At 41.7% G+C, this 22,108-nt stretch overlaps 1 protein-coding gene across 2 annotated transcripts in view; it reads left to right on the forward strand.

The window, feature by feature from the left end:
- Nucleotides 1–22,108, forward strand: part of FILIP1 (filamin A interacting protein 1) — a 55,559-nt gene that overhangs the window by 16,877 nt on the left and 16,574 nt on the right. For both annotated transcript variants that reach the window (XM_086608268.1, XM_086608269.1), the window contains exons 2-3: nt 453–626; nt 2,756–2,934. In XM_086608268.1, coding sequence (XP_086464394.1) covers nt 453–626; nt 2,756–2,934 — 353 coding nt within the window. The remainder of the gene's footprint in view (nt 1–452; nt 627–2,755; nt 2,935–22,108) is intronic.

The following is a 22,108-nucleotide window of genomic DNA, read 5'->3' on the forward strand; positions in this document are numbered from 1 at the left end:
CAAAACTTGTACCTTTTACAGCCACTCCCTAGATCATGGCCTTATAAGCCTGCCTCGAAGGACAAGCAAGTGTCCTGCCCCCATTTTACAGATGGCTTAACAGATGTTGGCAAGTATTACTAGGAACAGAGCTTAGGATTAAGCATTTGTCCGCAGCATAGTCCTAAAATGTTCCCTGGCTATAGTCACATCCCAGGTAAAAATTCATAGCATTCAAATGTAATGACAGGCAGGAATAGAATAATTAATGCCTACAAGAAGCACATTTGGATTGTGAAGATCATCTTTATTCTGATATCTACCAAAGTTTTTGTATTTGCATTGGCAGCCTGCATTCTTTTAATTTATTTTATTTTTTTATATGCAGTCCATATATATGAAATGCCTCTATTTTCCCTGTTTTCCCTGTTGGTTGGTAGGTTGGCTTATGGTACTGATTTGCAATGTTACAGGCAAGGGAGGATGTGATCCACATGCTGAAGACAGAGAAAACCAAACCTGAAGCTTTAGAAGCTCATTATGGGTCTGCAGCTCCAGAGAACGTGCTCCGAGTGCTACACAGGGATGCCATCCTTGCCCAAGAAAAGTCTATAGGGGAAGACGTCTATGAAAAACCAATTTCAGAGGTAATAAGTTCTTGATTTACATCATTATGTCTGCAGAAGGGGAATCATAACCAGAAGTAAGACTCAGGTACTCTGCATGTGTGCAAAGCATGCAAGAGGATAACACAGTGCTTCTACAAATTACAAGAAATTGAAGAAAAAAGAATAATATTCTTGTTCACTCAACCATAGAATGAATTTTAAGCAAAATCACTGGGTTTGAACACAAACAATAAAGAGCTTGTATGCTCCTTAGGGCTAGAGCTGTCAAGTGAGAACAAAATCTGTGGGTGTAACATTTCTGGTTTTTAAATTCCTTTCAATTATAGGCTCCAAGCTCTCCTGATCACAGCACTAGTAAGCACTCTTTGATTTTCTTGGCATACTAGAACACTATCATGTGGGCAGTTAGGAAAAGAAGACCTTCAGAGACTGACTTTGACCACATTTGTGGAATCACAAATCTGTAATCATTTTACGTCACTTAAGCTCTAGAACTGCAAAGTCAGTTCAGCCCCTAAAGGAAACCTGTAGGACTTGATCTCTTGCCTTAAAATTTAAGCAATAAATGAATGTAGAATAGACCTGGGAATGCCTGAGGCCAGCGTGAATGCCAAAATAAGCAGCCACTGCTTATGTTTATAGTGTCATAACAGTCCAGGGCATGGAGAAGGAATATGCAACCACATACAATATAATATACTGTAGTGCCTGTCCAAATCTTCATAATCCCTCCTATTAGAATATTCAGGTTTTCAGCAGGAATTGTGTCTACCATGGGATGACTTTCTACTGTATATTCTCATTGAAGCATCTTCTGGAATTTGGGGGATGATGGTAAATAAGGAAAGCAAACATTAGCATTTAGGAGCACACATAAAATATTACTGAACAAGATTAAAGAGCTTAGCAAGGCTTTTGTCTAAAGAAGCTGATAATTTGACGAGGACATCAGTGTAAAACTTTTGTCATGTGTAGGTCCACAGGGATTATGTTGGAGCTAAAATAGGATGGTGACAAAATTTCATAAGTGCAAAAGATCTACTCTCAAAGGCTGAATCCAACCTGGCTCCTCTAAAAAACGCAATGACTGTTTTACTTTGACTTCCAAGGTCAACTTCTGGAGAGTAAATTGCCTTGGTCCTCCTGCTCTCTTATTTCCCTCAGTTTGCTGAGGCACTTTGTGAAACAGCAACTGCCTGGTGCAGCCACGGCTGAGGAAGATGCGATTCCTGCAAGGCAGGGGCTGGGGATGGGCAAAGCAGGATCTGTCATGCTGGGGGCAGGCAAGCAGAGAAGTGCCAGGGCTGCAGGTAGCTTCAGTGGGGAGTTTGCTGTCTGCAGGACAGATTTTGCCATCTGCACCCAAAGAACAGTGAAAGAAGAAACAAGAACAGCTGTGGTGGCTTTGATGTGTCCTGGAAACTTTTCAGACATATCTCCCTGGCCTTACTGTTTCTTTGAATAATAATTGGCATATTTAATTAATTAAAAAAAAAAAACCAGAAGACACGAAAGGTAAAGTGTTGCTCGTAAAGGAAGAGAGAAATTTCTGTCAAAAAATAGGCTGAGAGAAAAACCCTAAGGCTTATAATGAATTGTATTTGGTAGTGTAAATCTGAATCTATGCTGAACCTAAATAGTTTAGACTTTTCATCTCAGCAGCCCTACAGGTGCATTGAAGATGCGTAACTCAAATTTCAGCCTTGAGCTTACACCTTACACTCCACGTGTATGTGTCTAGTCCCCATATAGGTGCATGAACTCAGGCTCCAAGGGTCTGAGGGCACGTATCCTGCCCTGGCTTTTGCTACAGTTTTTACCTTGTGAAATAAGGGAAGTGTGCACAGCACCTTGCCACGGGGGAAATTCTGTGCTACAACAATATTATTTGTTACCCTAAAACTAAGCAAAGTTCTGTCCTTTGTGTATCTGAGAACTGTGCAAATGTTTATTGCAAACACGCCATCCAAATAAATCATTACTTTTACAGGACAGTTACTCTTATTTCTAGTCACTGCTTTATGTAAAGCCCAAGACATAAAATTATGGGACTCACATTTACCAAACGCAACATTGTTGGTTAATAAATCAGATGAAGTAAGCAAGCAGACCTTTAAAAGAGTCTATTCTCCCTTCCTACAATCCAGCTGGACAGACTTGAAGAAAAGCAGAAAGAGACGTATCGGCGCATGCTGGAACAGCTCCTGTTGGCAGAAAAGTGCCATCGCCGCACGGTTTATGAGCTAGAAAATGAGAAACATAAACATACAGATTACATGAACAAGAGCGATGACTTTACCAACCTCTTGGAACAGGAGCGGGAGAGGTGAGTACCTGAGATGGTGCAAAGAGTATCTGCAATCTCCCAGTGCTTGTTGGTTCAGCAGTGACACGGTCTGATATTTTCTGTGTTTAAATGACACTAAACCCATGTGTAAACCATTTGTAAATGTCGGTACACTCACGTTATTTGTAAGTACATTACTGTGCAAGTCCAGAGCTGGAGGAATACCACTGAATGTTCCTGTAGTGTGCGCTTGAATTAAGAAACAAATTTGTTTCGAATTACTCATGCCCGTTTTGGGTTCACCTCCTGGTAGCTTTTGATCAGATGTTATTTATGTTGGCTAAACGTGGGGCTGGCTTGCTAGCTAAGTGCCGCATTTAGTGAAGGACGAGGCACTGCTTGTCACAGCAGGAGGACAGGGTAAGGAAAACCACAACACACATTAGGATACTGGCACAAGAGTGGTAGAGACTTTGCCATGCCCTTCACATTTAAGCTTGCAAAGTCACAAACCATTCACAATATTTTTCATATTTTTGAAGACGTGTGCCTCAGGCAAGATCTATGTTCCCCTGGAAGAAAATATTTTCATGTCTTACGAAACATGCCCAGCCTGCGATGGACTGTCTCCAGTGTTTATCTCACAGGCTCATATGCTCTAGGGATTTTTTCTTCAATTGTTTGTCCTCCTTCTTGTGGGAGTAATTCGTTCTCTGAATCTCTAAGAAAAGAAAAAGTGCCTACCTTAGGTGAAGAATGAGCATAGGGTAACAGCCTCAGTTTTTCAACAGGAAATTTTCATGCTCATACTAAACTGCTTGAAACCAATCCACAAAGTTTTTTTAAAAGAAAAGCTCTGAGAAAAATGCTTAAGACAAGTTCAAAGAAGAAATGCTTTTGAGGAAACCACAGTCTGATGGCAGACATTTGCAAAAAGCCAGGAGCTAAATTGTTTTGCATATTTCCTGAGTTCAGTCCAGCGCCAGCTTTGAGTAGGTGGCACATGAGCTAAAGTGACCATATTTCCTGGTTTAATAGCTGCTGTTTTTCTGTCTCTTTGTTTTCCTGGGTTGATTGGCAAACTTTAAAGGACAAAAATGCTTCTGCATCTTAGCAATTTGATTCTCTTAGCAGAAAATAAAAAATTTGTTGTATTTCCAAATAAGGAGCAATTTCACATCTGATTCTCATAGATGCTGGTTTTTCTCTTTGCTAAATATCTGTGTATGTGTGGACATGCAGGCAACTAAAATGCTACAAAAGTAAAAGTGGTATTAAAATACCATTTACATTTGTCTTTACATTTTATATTCACTTTAATTTTACAGTTGTTGCCTCCTTATTATTCCAGCTAAACTCATGAAGGCCACTAAATAGCCCAAGATAATGACCTCTTTTGAACTGACTTCCTTCAATGAATTGATTAAAAAACTTTCTGTCTCGCATTACTACTTCTTAGATATCAAGTCCCATCTCTGTGGGCATTTTCTCATACTCTTCCTGGTCTTTTGTGTCTTTTAAACTTTAGTTTTTCTACATTCTATAATTTTTGGAAAAACAGCAATTAAAAAAAGGAGAATTTGAATTTAAACTTCTGTTGAAAGCAGATCTTCAAGAGCAAATAAATTCGCTGGCTTTAGTAGCCAGTGCCTGGGTACTGGTGCTTGCGGGGGAAGAATTGCAATGTCAAAGCCCTTTTGATTTATGTTGAGTGACACGAGAAACCTGATGTTTGCTATTTAATCTGCTTTGTTTGTCTAAGGCACTAATGAGAAAATTCGTTTCAAGTTTAGCAGCGACCAGGCAGAGAACATGGCACGTAGCTACACAGAAAACCAAGCATGCATGTCCCCCCTCAGGGTCCTCCTCCCAGATCACTTGCAGAGCAAATTAGCAAAATCAGGATGGGCTGGAAACCACTCATTAGTGTATAATCTTAAACGATCTTAATTCCTCGTCTTTGTTTGCTGAGTGCACAGGAAACTGAGGCTGCACCCACAGCATTGTAGGTATTAAGAACTGGAAGTAGTATCACAGAGAAAGAGAGGGTGATGGGATGACTTCTCAGGAAAGCTCCACAGTGGCAATCAGCAATAGATTTTTATCAAAAAGAAAGAGTTTGTAGTGGAAAGACTAAGTTACAATAGGTTAAAACATACAAAAAACTCCCATAATCACTTAATCTGCATATCGAGTCAGAGAACTGACCCGCCCAAAGGCATTTCTCAGGGTCCTGCCTAGGCATTCTTGTTTTGTAAGTACCACTATATCTATAATATATTTTACGGTGGTGCTTTGAGGCCTGAGAGTTATTTTATTAAAAGCTGAACAGACTTGCAGTCTCCATGAAAAAGAAAAGGGACACGGAGGTGAACTTTGACCGTCAGCCCCTCTACTGCACTCACAGTTATAATGTTAATGAGACAGGGTGAGCCAGAGGAAGAACAGTCCTGAGGGACAGCCATCTCACCGCAGTCTGGTACTATGAGAGCAGTTATAATTTCTGTCCTGGATCTAAGTAATTTCTTTCCTTACAGTATTTTGCCAATCTTTCCTAACCGTTGTCCACACCAACTTTTAGAGGCCACATCTGTTTTAGCTGTCCTGTGAAAGTTTGAACAAGATAAAAAGGGAAATTCCTTAAGAGCAGAAATATGCCTCAGTTCTAATGCATTTCTAGCACTCCCTTAATGTATTTACTTTGGAATATTTTTTTGCATACACTTTCATACATTATCTCTAAGCCGTCCACAACAACATGATATGAAAGCAAACAGTCCCTATGTGGGACTATTAGGTCAGCCTTGCACAGGAAGGAAGTAACAGGAAAACATGATTTGTCAAGAATAATTATGCATGAAAAGTATAAAAAGAGAAAATTGTACACAGGGATATTCAAAATGTAGACAGCTAGGAGGAGTAAATGGAGAAAGCTGGAGGGCCTGACTGTTGGTGTTGGCTCCGCAACACCAAGTGCAATTAAGCTGTAGAAAGGTTGTGGAAAAGTTTGGCATGTTACAGGAAAAGAGTAGTGACAACCATTTGCCGGACAGAGATGAAAGAAATCTAGTACTTTTAGTGGAAGGTGCTTCTACAGACATGGTGGCTGAAATGTTTTGCAAATTTCCCTACAGTGCGCTATAATCGTTTCTAAAGATGGGAATGTTTTGAAAGTTAGGGACAGCATTTTCTATTTTTACCATTTGGACAGACGAAGAGCAGGAAACCACGCAGTGAGAGCTGTAGTGATAACGTTGGTCCTCCCAGCATAGGTACCCTCCTGGTCTTCAGCCAGGCTTTGGGGAGTGAGCTGGGACACTGGCTGGGCTGGCTGCAGCTAAATCAGCTATTGGCACTTTCCTGCCCCAAAAAGCTCTCATGTAAAGCTTAACGTGGAGTGGTACTTGGTTATTCTCTTTTCTACTTGGTCTCAGCCCTCCCGCCTCTTTAGGAAACTGTAGGAGGGAAAAAAAGAAAGAAAAAAATAAACCTCTAGGATCAATAATTTATTTTTTTTTATTTGATGAGCAGGGCTTTATCTTCTAGTGGAAAAGGGGAGAGCTCTGTGTAACTTCCGCACTGCTTCAACCTCTTGATTGGCCTACAAGATGAGGTTTATAATCCTGACATTTTTAGAGGTGCTAATCTCTGAACAATTTGTCTTGTACTCTTCTTTTAATCCAATTTGTTGACAGCACATTTTGCTGCTATTAAAAGCATTGGAAAGCTCACATTGATTTTAATGGTTCAGAAATAGGCTTGTGGTGAGGACCACTGAGCCAGTCCTGCAGAAGGGATGGGAGAAATACCCTGAAAGCTTTCAAAAATGGGGGGAGGAGGGAGTTTCTTTCATATGCAGGGGACCTGGTTTATCGAATAGAGGGTGTGATGTGGCAGAAAGGCTTTATTGGAGCTTGTTAAGGGAGATCTGTGCAACTGCTTTGTGAGTAATTTGATCATTTCCAGCATGATCCCTGAGACTGCTGAGACTCTTTTACCCCACCACACAACGTGTCAGTAAATACACACCCGGTATCTAATGTAAGTATTGTCTGTATGAAAGCATGGATATTATGTTTAGTCACATTTTATTGTAAGGCTTCATGGACATGATGAGGATTTCAAACTGGCTCTTGCTTTCCTTGCTGCAGCTTCTTTACATATTCTTTACAACCACAGCGACACTGTTCCCGGTGCACTGAAGCATTTCGCGTTTTCCTCAAAGGCATGGCTGAGGATTCAGTCTGTACTTCCTAAGCAGTGCCCTGCTAAATCTGGTTTTAGTTAAACCCTCTTTTTGAAGTACATGGCCATAATTAGATCTGCTTAGAGGAGACAGCAGGACTATAACCCTAGATCTTTCCTCCACAAAGTTTCCCTTCAGTCTTTGCGTAAAATTGTCTCCTCTTTGCCTCCCCCATCGCAGCACCCCCAGCAAGGAATGCACTGGCAAGTCCCTCGGCTGTCTGTGATAATACATTCCTCTCGGCTTCGGTCATCCTGGCACGGAGATGCTCTTGGCTGCTCTGCTGGTGATGTAATTCTGGGCCCACATCACCTGCAAAGGAAACTGATCTGCGAGCAATAAAGCACACAGCCGTCTTGAAACAAAAACGGGAGTGTTGATGTTAGCAGGTTTTAACAATCTTTTTTTTTTTTCTTTTTTTTTTTGACTGTTTTTCATGTCTGCTTTTATTACCAAAGCTCCCCTTCTCCTTTTTCCCACGAGACGGCAGCACCAAGCCTTTCACTGGAAAGTGCTTGCATTTTTGTTTCCTTTTATTCCATGAACTCAAGCAAGCGTAAAGGCTGGAGTGTGACATAGCTTGGATGTTTTCTGTGCGTTATCTTTCCAGTTTGCATTTTCTCTTGATTTTTATGGAGATCGTAAAATAAAGAAGCTGGCAGGAAGACAGCGGGGCAGAGTATCCATCAGTCAATTACTTGTGTAAGGAACAATCAAGCCAAAAGTATGAAGTGTTCAGGACTCATAAATCTCTGTGATTTACCAGTTTAAGGCCAAATTCTGTGGTAAGAATAGCCCCATACAGAGACATTGGGGTGAGGTGTATGGTGCAAACATATAGCACAGACTATGGCCTGTAATTGCACAATCAGTTGGTGATTCCTTTAAAGTCTGGAAAGTAAGTTACTTTACAGAAAGATTTTTGCGATTTTTTTTCTCTGAGAGTTCTTAGCCATATTTGTACTCTGATTTTTTTCTCATTTTGTGATTTTTTCTGTCTTCTGGTTTTCAAATTGTGACCCAAAAAAAGGAAAAGCCAGCCCGATGGGACTGTGGGAATTCACCATTGCCTACAGTAGTTACTCATCTTAACACACATTACTGGCCATAACAGAGCACTGACTCACTCTCTGTCTACTTTTCAGTAATTGCATCTCTAAACTTTTAATCTTATAATGTAGAAGACAAGGGCAACAGTACAGTTTTTATTGTTTTCTTTTAGGCTGACATGCTATCTGCATGGTTTGGAAACACTGGCTTTTTTCTGTCAATGTAATATATTTGTAGGATCACAGATCACAAATTCTGTGGTAGTCTATTAAAAGAAATAAATGAAAAAAACTGGCAATGGCAAATACCATTTCTGCACAGTTAAGTAAACCTGAAGGTCATCCATTTTGCAGGTCCTGTTTTACAGCTTCTAGCTGACTGTAAGGCAGCAACTACTCAAAGTTTATATTTTAACTAATGAATCTGGTCCCAAGTTCCAACACAACGGCTCCAAAGGTATTTTAAAAACGAGAGAACAAACAGCCACATTGGACTGTGGAGAAACAATATGAAAATATTGCGAGTCTTACACAATGTGAGGCTTGCCATGAGCTGGGACTAATCCAAATCCATCTCTTTACACTTGGATAGTCCTCAAAACTGTCCGGTCTTTCAGTCACTTCTGGGATTATATAAAATGGCATCATGTGTTGTTTCAGCCATTCTTCCAAAATTATTTCTAAGTAGGCATCAGCTTCACAGCCCTTGAGAGAGAATCATTGTACAAAACTATATGAAGTTCATTATTCCTAGCAAGTTTGCTTGCTAAAATCATCAGTTCAAATGCTCCCAGGGTCAGATGGGGGGAAAAAATGACTTCATTCAAAATCTGCTCACGAACCCAAACTCTGTCCAGGGTGCAATAGGTAACAATTTTAACATTTAAGGGGCCTTTGGCATGTTTCAGAGTTATTATACTACTGAAATAAATATCACTTCACAGCTCTACTGAGGCCATCTTTTTAAGTTGTCATTTTTTTAGGCAAAGAAAACAAGAACTGAATCAAGGTCATGTTGGGAAAATTGCTTCCTCATTCAGAAAGATTAGAAACAGGTTTCAGTGGAAGTGGCAGATTTCTCTGAATTTCTGAAAAATTTAGATAGATGCCAATTATTTAAAGTATAAATATACGCTAATAGGCACTCAAGCTTGAACATATTGGATATTTGCTTTACGTTTACATGGCAGTTTACCCGTGCAGAGATGCACAGACTGATTAACGAAGTATATGACTGACTTACAATTAATGCCCTACAAATATTCAAGACCTGTTCTACATGGTTACATGACTTCCACTAAGTTGTGTGAAGAACCTCAAGATGTCATGTGATTTGGGGCTTTATTCTGACTCAGTAAGCCTACATAGAAGCTTCCCTAAATCCTGAATAGATATAATACTTTTTCCATCTTCTTTCCCCAAAAGGGTGCTAAGTTGTGCATCCTTTCTCATTCCTGCAGTATCTCCACCAGCAGTGGGGAATACTCAGGTAATGATTTTTATATTTGCATCATTTCAGTTTTCATTTCTTTTCAAGGCTTATATGTGGAAATATCTTAAGGCAGAAGAAAAAACCCAGGGGGTACAAAAATCCAAACCAAACGTTTTTGTGAATCTTGCCAAAGCTTGTGCAAATATTATGGGGAAGAAATGCAGAATGCAAAATGTATAATTCAGCTCATATTTGTAAAGCCCCTGTGATTATTATGTTGAGTTTAAAAACTCATTTAAAAATGCCACTTTAGATGTAAGATGATTATTATAAACGTCATCAAAGGAAATCTGGTGGCTTAATTCACAAAGCCAGCTAGTAAAAAACTCATCAAATAACCCTGTGATTATGCTGTTCACCAGTTTTGTGGGAGACTTTCAATCCTCTCATCAACCTGATGGGATCTGAACCCACCTCTCCGAGGAGGCCTTTCTGATCATGTCATTGTGTCTTTTGGGGTGTCTGTTCCCACTCTTTTGGGATAAAATTTTACAAGTCACTGTTACACTTTTTGAGTTCTTTTCAACAAAGGGGTGAAAATCTTCTTGTAGAGCAGTGCCTGGACATTCAAATTACCCTAGACACAGAAATTCACTGAGTCAGGTCTCTCCATCTCCCAAAAAGCAAGGATTTTTCAGTTGTTGGCTTGGTGAATAAGTGCCAAGACACGGTCCTCTCTATCCGCTACTTTTCTTAAAATGGCAAAGATGGAAATGAAATGACTTATTCAAGATGAACAAATGTTTCACTGAAATCCACGTGAAACTTTTTTTTTGCTTGAATGAGAGAGAAAAGTAAAGCTTTTTTTTTTGCTTTGATAATTACTTATTGAATTTTTGGTTCAGCTCTGGAACTGAAAAATCAATTACTTACATGGCTCTGTTATCCAGTTGCTTATGTTAGGGAATGGTTAATAGTAACGTAGCTGAATATATAATGCCCTAATAAGAAAAGATAAAGAAATGAGCAGAAAACTAAGTTAAATCATAGCAGAGTGACAGCAGTGCTTTTCTGATGATAGCAATTATGTCATAGGCGAAAAAGTATCTCTTGGTGACAAGTATATATATCACAGGATGAAAGTTCCTGTACAGTTCCATTTAAAATGTTTATTTTCAGAGGAACTGGAAAGGGATAGACATATTCTCTCATCAATTAAGTATCAAGCTTTTCCTAGATGACTTAACTTGTTTTAAAATTATGCACAGCTTTCAACATTTTTTCATTTTGCAAATTACTGGCTGGGATACAACCCTGGTTTCCATAAACAGCAGGGGCTAAACAGTGTCCGTCCATGTGAAAGGCAGGCAGGTGGTGCAGAGGATAGAGCATCGCTGCTTGCAGTTGTTGTTGCACAGCTCACACTTAGTGGACACTGCGAATCCTACCATGGAGAAGAGCGTGTCCTGGTTTGACTGGCTCATGTCCTTACCTGACAGACCAAGTGCTGTTGGTCCAACTTGCTTTTGGTGGCAGGCACTACTGCTTTGTGCCCATCATTAGCACACTTGAGCTCTCTACATCCAGCTTCTTCAGGTCTTAGGAAATAACTAATCCGTAAAAAACACCAACCTGACGCTGGATTTTATAAGCACAAAAGCTGGCATTGTTGCAATTCCTTTGAAGTCAGTAGAGCTCTTCTTGATTAATGTGACTAATGAGAATCAGAGTAGGAACTCTGAAAATGTTAAAATAGTATAGGTATAGAAGTATATATATGCATATATAAATATATTACATACAGCAGTTTCTTGAGGGGAGTTGTAGCTCCTGGATAAGAGTTTGCTCTCAAGCAAAATAACTTATCAACAATATTTATTTCCTTTATTATTATATTTTATATCACTTCTATATGCATTTCTGTTTATTATAATAATAGTTTACTACTATATTATTTTTACGTAATCTCTACAGTCAAATGACACCTTTGTATATTGAATTATTTTTGGTCAGTGTTGCCTATTGATTCTGCCAAGGAGGCTGTAAGCTTTTCCAAACTGATCTTGCCTCTCTTTGTGTGTGAGGTATCATTTGCACTTATGTCACTATACCATTTTTAAAAATAATAGTGATTTTTAAGTAAGTGAGGATGTTCAGTGGAAGTCAATAGCTAACAAACAAATACCTGATTAGAAAACAGAGCCAGATGCATAAGCCCTGTGGTTACTCAGAGGCACCACAAACACAGTAGAAAGAAATTTTAAGGCAAGCAGAGGCAAAAAGAGCACCTTCTAATTCGTACTTACTATATGAAACTGATCTGCTTTCTCCTTGCTTGCTCACCATCTGGGTACAGGAGTTTTCCTTGTCCTTTCCTTTCATCATCCAAACACTCAACAGGCTGGTGGTCAGGACATCATCTTGGAAAGGGGCAGTGCAAGCTGGAAACATTTCAGACTGAAGAAAGAAATAAAACCAGGTATGCCATTCCCTGGGCAAGTAATGCAGCTCGCGGGCACTGGTGCAAGAGGCAGACCCCTTGCAAGTCTTTCTTTGAATGGAAGCACCTATGGCTCCCATCACCTTTCTATGTGTAACGTCACATATTTCATGAGTCCCAAATAACCTCGGATGGAGAATGATGTTCAGCTCAAGCAAGCTGAGAGGACTACCAAGGATGTGCAATAGCAAGTTTGGGAGACCAAAACACAGATCTGCCCAAAAATCAGGTGCCTGTGAACATTCAGATTTATATGTGTGTTGGATATTTTTTTTTTTATCTTTCCCTCTTTAAATTTCTCATTAATTGCATTCCATAAACCTATGTGATTCTTACTTGGATCCTGCTCTAAGCAACTGCAAGTAGGAGGTTAAAATAGCAGTCTCAAATCTCAGGGTAGTCTAGCCCCTGGGTGAGTGCTGTGGAGTCTACAGTGGGGACAGTATCTTCTATAATTGCCTCTCAATAGACACAAATCTTCTAATGGAAGCAGCAAACGTAAGAATTACATAGACTCTAATAATAAGCTATATGGTAGTAGAAAATCTTGTGTAGGTGTAGGGTTTTTTCTAGTGTAGGTGTAGGGTTTTTTCTTTGTGGGCTTTTTTTCAAGGTTGTGGTGGGTGTTGGTGTTGTGGTTTGGGTTTTTTTTTTGGTGGTAGATGGGTGTCCATTTATGTTGCGCCTCCAGAACACATGGGCAAAAACACTAGCAAAGGTGGGGTTGTGAGATGGATGTGGTGGGCAGGTGTGTGCTCCTTTGTGTTCAGGCCAAGAACTGAGAGTCCTGGCATGAAAATTAACAGAAATACTTTCACAGCCTTTCAGACTGACAGTTGGGACATGACATATTAGGATGTGGTGTGACAGCCAAGATTACTCAGTGCTGATGTTGTCAAAATCTACCAGTCTCTCTTTAGGTCATAAAAGCAGCCGTTGACTGCTCTTGTACAGCATTTGAAAATTTTCTGAGATTCATTATTTGCCAAATCACCGACTGTGGTGCTCACAGGAAGTCATGTTTAAAAATCAAGAAGGAATCTTCATGAGATTATTTACTTTTCTCCACTTTTATAGGTGTGTATTGTTTTATCCTTATGTCAAGCTGTGACCGAGGTGGCCAAATATGATATAAACCAGTGCACACATAGCCTGTATTTCTAAGAAAATCTGACCCTGCATTGAGGGAGATGGAGTTTTAATATTGACTCCACTTGAGCAGACTCTTGCTCTCAAGCTGCATTGCTGTTGTACAGCTGTGTGAGCTTTTCCACGCTTGACTAGCCCTGTGCGTGCAATTGTATAAATGACGCTAGTTCCTAAATCCAGATTTTAAATCTCTCCATTTTTCTTTTTTTTTACCACTTCTCTCATGTTTGATACCCTGTCATGGTGACTCCAGACACCATCACTTGGATTGCTTGATGCTAAAACAAAGTTGCAATTCTCCGGAGCCTGTTTTCTCTCATTTTTCCTGCCCACTTCTACCAAGGTAAAATTCACTCCACCAAATACATTATTTCAGTGGTGTACTAAACGGCAAGCAGTGAGGTGGACAGCCTTTAGTTTTAGGTGTAGGACTCAGGTACCTTTCAGTCCCAGTCAGTCACTGGATCACCTTGTTTTGAGGAAGGGTCAGTGAGAAGAAGCACAAAAGAAAAGGAATCCAGAAAAGGTCAGCAGGAGTTAAAGCAACAGGGCAAGAGCTGAACTGATGGAACTGGAAGGTAAAGGACAAGGAATAGTGAAGAGGTAGGTTTAGGGCAGGGGATGGCAGCCACAAGACAAAGAATACGGGAAGTGAATCTGAATTAAGAGATTAATGAGAACAAAGAGAGTGGTGAGGGGAACCAGCTGTTGGTGAAAGCAGAGTACTGCAGAGCCTTCCAGGTGGATGACAGAGGGAAGAAAGATGGTGAAGAGATGAAGATGGAAGACAGACCAAGCTGCAAGCAGAAGACATAAAGAAAAATACAGAAAAAATGAAGCAGAAGGCATCATATTTATGATGTTGCTTGATGCAGTATAGTACAGGCACTGGGACTTCCCAGAACTTGTTTGCATCAACAGATGGTACACTTTAGGGAAGAAGGTAATTCTGCCTTGATTTTCAGCTTCCAGTAAGGGAATATTCACCACTGTTCTTTATGAGTTACTTATTGTCATGCTTAAAAATGTGACCCTTATCTCTAGGTGGAGTATTTCTGTTCTATAAACCCACACTTGAAGAAATCAGGTGAGAAGGAGGCAGCAGAAGGGGCAACAACAGAGAGCCAGCTGCCAACAGAACAAAAGCAACACACAGGTGAAAATCAGTGAGGGTTAATTCATGTCCAAGACCCAACTTGAGCAAAAGAAGACAAGACACTGCCAAAAGTCGAAGTCTCTCCCGGTAAGATGAGAACAGTCACGACTCTCCCTGCTCTCAAAGCCTCAAGCTCACTCCTCCATGTGCTTTTTCCACATGAACATCTAGCGTATCAAAAGTGAGTAACTTAGAAAAACGAGGGTGGAGACCAGAGCAGGTAAAGATGGCACTAGTGGGGATAAAGCATGGATAGTGAAGCAGATAACGCTAAAATTGGCAGGTCCACAGGGGGCAGCAAGGAACCATCCTGCCATGTAGCACTTTGCTGAGTTCTTGGAAGCCTCTGCCCCTGACTCCAGAAATGCTTTGGTCAAAGGGCCACAGCCTCTTTCTATGCCACTGTTGGTGCTTATTCACAAAATAATGATCAAGTCATACTACAAAACAGTATTCTTGACATAGACAGGTCCTATTTCAGCTATATTCACCTTCACTTCAGAGAGTTCCACCAGTATTGGAGATACTGAGCTTTCACAGGTATCAAAAGGATACACACAAGTGTTAAGAAAGCAGAAAACCAGAAGGGGGAAAAAAGTGGAAAAGGAAAACAAAGCCAGAAATGCTTTTGTTAAGCTTTTGAATCATGCTTCCATAAAAGGCAGCAGATCCTAACGTAGGGCAATTTTCATGCTGAAAAAGAATTTAAAATCTAGGCAGCATGACTTATTTAGAAAGATCTGAGGAGCAATAAAAAAGCCTGTGTGCAAATGTGTGTGTGTGCGTGCACACAGTTTCTTTAACAGCTGCATGGAACAACCTGTTTTAAATAAGAACGAAGGTGAACAAAGCCAGTTGTCAGTGTAGCTCACCAAATTAAGTTTTTTAGTGTGCATGACGTATGCCATATAAAATGTATTGCCTGAGATATAACAGCACAGAGTCCAACTTGAAGTCTTTTTCTCACGCTTTTCCTACAAAGTCATGTTTCAAGAATTTACTATATTTATCTTATTTACTTGTCTCCAAAATGCCCAATGGATCACCTTGCTCACTGTATCTTCAGCAGCAAATTCAAATCCCCCTCCCCTCTCTCCGCCCTCAATATTCAAAGTTTTCATGTTCTGTCAAGATGCCACTGAACTCATTAATATCTGTTATGCTCGGAGTAGGCACCTGGCTAGAAAGTGGACCTACCAAATGAGTCTGACTTACCAAAAACGGGAAAAAAACCCCAAAATAATGATGGAAGATTCACTGCTTTTAAGGTTTTATGAACAAAAAAAATAAGTCTGGCAAGCAACATAGTGTACTTTTTCATGTATGTAAGTAAACACAAATTTAGGAAAAGTTTTGTTTTGCACAAACAGAAATATTCGGGCTTTTTGTAACATGTTAGAGAATTTGGAGATAGATGTAAGCCTGCCTTGGCTATAAATGTTACATATGTTTCTGTACTGAAGATAAAGAGCCAACAGAGAGCAGGGCAGTCTGCTGCAGAGGTTACACAGCCCTATTTACAGAGAATTTTATAATCAGGCAATCATTTGTTACAAGTCTCCAAGATCCACAAGAGGAATCCATTGCTGTGCAGAGTTCAGTGAATTTTTAGAAAGAGCAACTTATCACAGAAATGTGTAGTCTATTAGCACATCATTAAATAGTTAAGCCAATTCCATCTTTTGCTTCCCAGTTACTCTCCTCTATAGCAAACAACAGTGCCAGATGCACAGTACAATTTCTTACTTTCAGAGGTGAGTTTGAATTTGGGATTCCTCTCTATTTCCTCCCCTGCTTTTATTTCTCGGTGTTTTTCTTATCTGGTCCTACAATGTTGCAAGTGCTGCTTTACTCAGGAATGCATTTCTTGGACTGTTCCATCCCAATGAAAGCATAAACAAAATGATTCATGAAATTCTGGGGAGCAAGTTATATTTACCCAGCCTTTGATGTGACTTAAAAGTGAAGGTACTCTTGAGAAATAACAACATATGGAGTACCTTTGTGTTTTTATATATACACATAATTTGATTCCTATGCAGTAAAAGAAAAGTTGTAAAGGTTAAAGGCCTGTTTGACCTTAGCTGTGACACCCTACGCGATGTCCTCTATAGCTCCAGTACTGCCACAGTGGTGGGTACTTTGAGTAGTTGGACTGGTGATGGAGAATACTTTAATTATTATTATTAAGTCTGGTGTTGGTACAGACATATCTCAGCTAGTGCGGATGCGCAGGCTCACCACTACCACTCTGCACTTTTTCTAACAAGTCCTGTATCCAATTGTCTGCTGACTCACATTCAGGCAACTTCAGTGACTCTACATCACCTTCTCTGGGCTTTTATTTCTAAGTTGTAGAGTAAGCTAGGGCAGCTGGTAGTCTGCGATAAGCCCCCTCTGAAGATCACTGGTGGTCACAGGTGCTGCTAGTGACTTGTCATGAGGCAGCATATATGGTGCATGTCACCTTGTCTTGGTGGTCTGACCTAATTTAGATTTTTTTCAACATAAGCTTGGTCAGGCCCTGGAACAGGTTGCCCAGAAATGTTGTGATGTTTCTGTCCTTGGAGGCGTCCAAGACTCAAGTAGAGCAGGCTCTGTGCAACCTGCTCTAACTGAACCTACCAGGGGCTGGACTAGGCCTCTCCAAGGTCCTTTCCAACCTCAAGCATTCTATGGTTTTATGATGTGGCACCCTTCGGAGGACACCATGAGTGTCCTGATGACTACTTGCACCAGAACAAGAAGAGTGGCTTAGACTGGGGCAGGCTCTGTGGTAACCTCTGGGCATTCCCTTCAACACATCCCTTGCCAGGTAGGGACACTGGCAATGCCCTTAAGTCACCCTCTGGTCTTCTTGTGGTACATTATAATTCTGGCTGCTGTATTTTTGCTGCCAAATTTGTGATGTGTAGAGGTAATGCCTTGAAGTCTCTGGTGTGGGCAGGAGTCCACTGCACAGCTGCTGTGATTTTGAGTGGTTGGACTTCATGAGACGGGTGATCCTTTCTGGCCTGGACCTCCAGTGTCCCCTCCCTCTTCATGTCACATCTGTACAAAGCTGACTGCTCTAAACTCACAGCTGCTTTTCTAATAGAAACATTAAGATCCTCTTGACGTCCCTGAAATTTCTGCTGTGAACTGAGGCCATGAAAACACAAATGAGGGAAGATGTGTTGCTTGCAGTTCCAGGGTGGCCCAAATGTGGCATCGCAGACGTAAGAAGAGCGAGAGCAGACATGAGGGCACATCTAGGAGGGCTGTGGATTTGGGAGAGGTCTGGGTTAGAAATGGAGTGCAGAGGTGAGGAGGAGCCTGGAACTGAATGGTGGATGCAGCAGGACGGGGACGAGCTATGGGATGAGCTCAGAGCCCAGAGCCAGCCAGGACGGGGTGTGCAACCAGATATCCTCCTGCAGAGCCAGCAGCAGTGGGGCAGTGCCTTGCTTTCAGCTACTGATCACAGTCAAATCCTTCTGTCAGCAGATAGTTTTGAAACTTGCTTGCAAAGTGCTCTGTGCCTTTCTAGTATCAAACTGCCTTGTTAACTCAAGAGCACAGGCTTTTGTGTAGGCAATCTAAAAGATCTAAACTCTTCTGAAGGTCTCCCTAAGTGCCACTATTACGCAACATCATTAAATTTAGATGGTGGACGTTTATTTTAGTGTTTGCCATTGTGCGTGCAATTCCCTCTTTTTAAATAATGTGTAGCTCTACCAGAACAATTATTAGGATTGCAAAGGACATGGTAAATAGATTAAGCAGAATGCTCGATGCATGTGATCATTTGTAATGGCATGATCAAACACCATTTTTGCACAGAAACCTTTCCTCTGACACTGGAAAAATAGAAACATGTTGAGATGCATCAGCTTTGTGCACAGGAGGCAACGATTTCTCAGTAGGACCCCAACTTCATCTTTTGGAAAGTATTTAGTACATGAGGTAGGGGAATATAAAAAGGGAGAGAATGATTAAGGCTGGTATATGTTTCCTTGGAAAATGTGACTCTACCCCTGTTGAGTTTGTGTGATGGATTTCCTACATGGCGCTAGCTAAGTCACATGAAGCTAATTTACATGGGTAGTGAACGTTTTTCACTCTAAGGCTGATTCTCATTTTGGGGAGCTCGTTGGAGGTCTGGGCTCTGAGGTGCAGGAGTCTGGAACATTCACTCCTGTGTAGAGAAAAACAGGGCTGTGGTCCGAGCACATGTAGCACCCACCCTGCAGCACTCTGAAAACCACATCCTGTGTACCCCGGAGCGGGTGTCCAACCTAGACCCTAGTGTCTTGGTGCTTCTGTTTCCTACCCAGAAATGAGCAATTCTGTTCTCAGCCAAGTCTGAAGAGTTTGTGGTAAATAAGGTCTTGAATAAAAAGCCCAAGATCAATCATTAAGCACCTGCTTTACAAATGAGCACTGTGCCGCCTGTATGCCGAATGAGGTGAGGGTCCTAAGGAAAAATAATGAAAGAACATGGAATTAGATAGCTTCTCAAAATGTAAACACACACACTTTTTGTAGATAATATTTGACATGATACGCTTTCAGTGATTTTTGGATATTACAGGCTTAAAAAAAAAACAGGAAGCTGAATGGGAATGAGAGGGAGGGCATGCAGTGATAGGACAGGGAGCTATGACTTTAAACTGAAAGAGGGGAGATTTAAATTAGATATAAGGAAGAAATTCTTCACTCCGAGGGTGGTGAGGCACTGGAACAGGTTGCCCAGAGAAGCTGTGGATGTCCCATCCCTGGAAGTGTTCAAGGCCAGGCTGGATGGGGCTTTGAGCAACCTGGTCTAGTGGAGAGTGTCCCTGTTCATGGCCAGGGTGTTGGAACTAGATGATCTTTAAAGGTCCCTTCCAACCCAAACCATTCTGTGTTTCTATGAAAAGGGAAGAAAAGGGTAAGGAGAAGGGGAAAGGGAAGAGGAAGGGAAGGGTGGTTTCTAATTCCCCTTGTAAAGACTGAAAAGGTGACCGCGGGCAATCTAGGGAATCATTAAGCAAACAGAAGGAATCCTCAAATTCTTTTATGTTGGTTTGGGAACAAAAGGGCTGATTTAGGAATTCTTTAACGCAGGGAGCTGACAGAATGGTGCTTTTCAGACCTCATGCAGCTCTCGTTTAGCCTTGCTACTATGCATGAATTTTCAAAAACAAATATGCGTGTATATTAAATCCACAGGGGGTTTTCTTCACGTATTCACGCCTTTATCAACTGATCTTAAGATCAGCCAGTGCTTACCAACAGTAGTACTTGCACTTCAAACACCAGGAAGACCAGGGAAAAGCAACAGAAACTTTCCCCGGGCCAGAGGAATGAATTGGCAGCTCGGACTGGGAAGCATCGCTTCTGTGCATCCTAGTTCAGTTCGGCGAAAGCAGTTCCCAAGCGCTCCCTGAGCCCCAATTATTATTTCTCAATCGTTCACCTACAAAGCCTAAGCCCGGAGGGGGCTGTCAATAATAAACTTCGGGAAAGAAGCGACCCACCGCGCCAACGACACCCTTTCCACCCCTCCTGCCCCGCCGAGGCGCGGCGGCGGCTCCACCCCTTCCCCCCGCCCGGCGGGGCGCGCACAATGCCGCGGCCCCGGCCCCGGCCCCCCCTGTCCCGGCTCTCCCGTCGCCCCGGCCCCCTCCCGGCCCCGGCCCCGGCGGCGGGGCGCAGCCGTCACCTCGCAGTGAGCGGGGGACATGGCAGCGACGTGAGGGCGCCTTCCCGCCGGCCGAGGGGCTGAGCCGGCGCGGGGCCGGTCGTGCTGCAAGATTTTCCTTTTTTTGGTAGCTTAAAAAAAAAAAAAAAAAAGACTACTAATAAGGTAAGAGACTTCACATTTTTTTTTTACGATTATTTTTAATTTGAGCAGTGCTAATGGTTCTTGTACGTGCGCGCTTCCCTGGTTAACTGGGCAACCTGGTGTAGTGGAGGGTTTCCCTGCCCGTGGCAGGGGGGTTGGAACTAGATGATCTTTGAGGTCCCTTCCAACCCTAACCATTTTATGATTCTAACTGAAGGTACTGGCCGTAAGCGTAGGCGCCGGCGGGAGGCTGGAGCGGGGTCTGCGGCTGGGGGGGGCCCGGGATGCCCGGGGCAGCCCCGATCCCGCCGCCGCGCTTCCGGCGCCGGCTCCAGCCGGGCTGGACGGGGCCGAACCGCGCTGATAGTAACGTTTGGCTGGAGCCCTGGAAAGTGCACCTGGTGGGGTTGTGCTGCGGGGCTTGCTCGTCCGGACAGCGCATGGAGGGGTCAGGGAAGGATAACCACAGCTCGGAGGCAGGTTTGGCAAATTTCATCTCTCAGCTGAGCGCTGCTGCTGCTTCCTTTTCTCACGGATGCTGTTTGCATGCTTTCTGCTCGTCTCCCTTCCCTTCCTCTGACCTGCGAAATTAATGTGGATATCTTAATTGGAGGGTGCTGGAAAAAAGTGCCTGTCTGCTTGCAGTCCTGTTTCATAGCAGGAACGGGTTTTGGTTGTGTTTTGTTCTTAAAGATCTTTGGTGCTTTTCTTATGTGAACAAGGTGCTGGAAAGGTGGCAGGACACCAAATCTAATGAGTGTTCTTATTCCAAAATACTCCTTTTAGTCGCTGTTCAGTTGAAGTAAGACAGTTGCAACACAAATGAACTATTTCAGCAAACTGGTTTTTAATTTTTACAAAATCAGTGTTAGAAACAAAAGGAGGAGAAAAATTGTTGTAGAAGACAAGCAATGTGTCCTCTTAAGTTAAAAAAAATGTTTTTTTTTTTTTCTTTCAGTATAATTTGGGAACTGTCATATAGTTTTGAAGTAGCAAGAATATTAATTTGCTTTTGATATTAATTTGGTACAATCACTTCTCAAAAGTTAATTCAGCAGTGAAGAATATTGCGTTTTTTACATTCCAACTTTGTATAGCAGGTAGCCACAAAAAAAAATATCTTTAGAGCTACTAGAACTGATAACGATTTTTTTACAAGTTTTTATTTATTTTAAAAGTTGACCGTGTGATACACGGAACAGCAACTTGGAAAGTTCTGTAGCACGATCATTCAAACATTTGTCTCTGTTCCTTGCCTTTAACATCTAATGGATAGAAAGGGAAAATAACACAGATGTGCTTTATTCTTTTTCTTGCCATAGGATCTGATATAATTTACACATTTCTTCTCTCAGTTGGGATGGGTATGAGGGAAGGACTGAAGCTGATGATTTGAAAGTCTTAGCTAATTGTGTATTGCCCCATTTGAGTGTTAGGCCTGATTGTTTTCCTTCCTAGAGAGCCTGACCACTTTTTGGCTCTCCTTGGTTTTAGCTGAAGTGCTCAGAATCAGTGAAATTCAGCCTCTGGGTATCTCAGCCTGGCCCCAAACATGGAAGCACTCAGAAATTGTCCTGACGTGGAGGATTTCCCTATGGCTGTATAAATAATCCTCAAAATCAGTTGTTGTACATTAAGCAAAAAAAAAAAAAAAAAAAAGAGGGAACTCCTTTATTAAGTGAAACCACCTCTTGCTGCTTTTCATTGTTGTGGGATTCTAGCGAGCAGCCTCTCACGTCATTTAATGGGCAGCAGCTTTCTAGCTACCACTAGGAAGTTGTCCAGTCTCTCTAACTCTGCATATTCAGTAGCAAACTCTTTAGGGTTGAAGTGGAAAGACGAGCTTGCAAAGGCATTTGCTTTCCCAGTGCT

The sequence above is a fragment of the Tauraco erythrolophus genome, chromosome 2 (assembly GCF_009769465.1).
Source record: "Tauraco erythrolophus isolate bTauEry1 chromosome 2, bTauEry1.pri, whole genome shotgun sequence".
NCBI classification, from domain to species: domain Eukaryota; kingdom Metazoa; phylum Chordata; class Aves; order Musophagiformes; family Musophagidae; genus Tauraco; species Tauraco erythrolophus.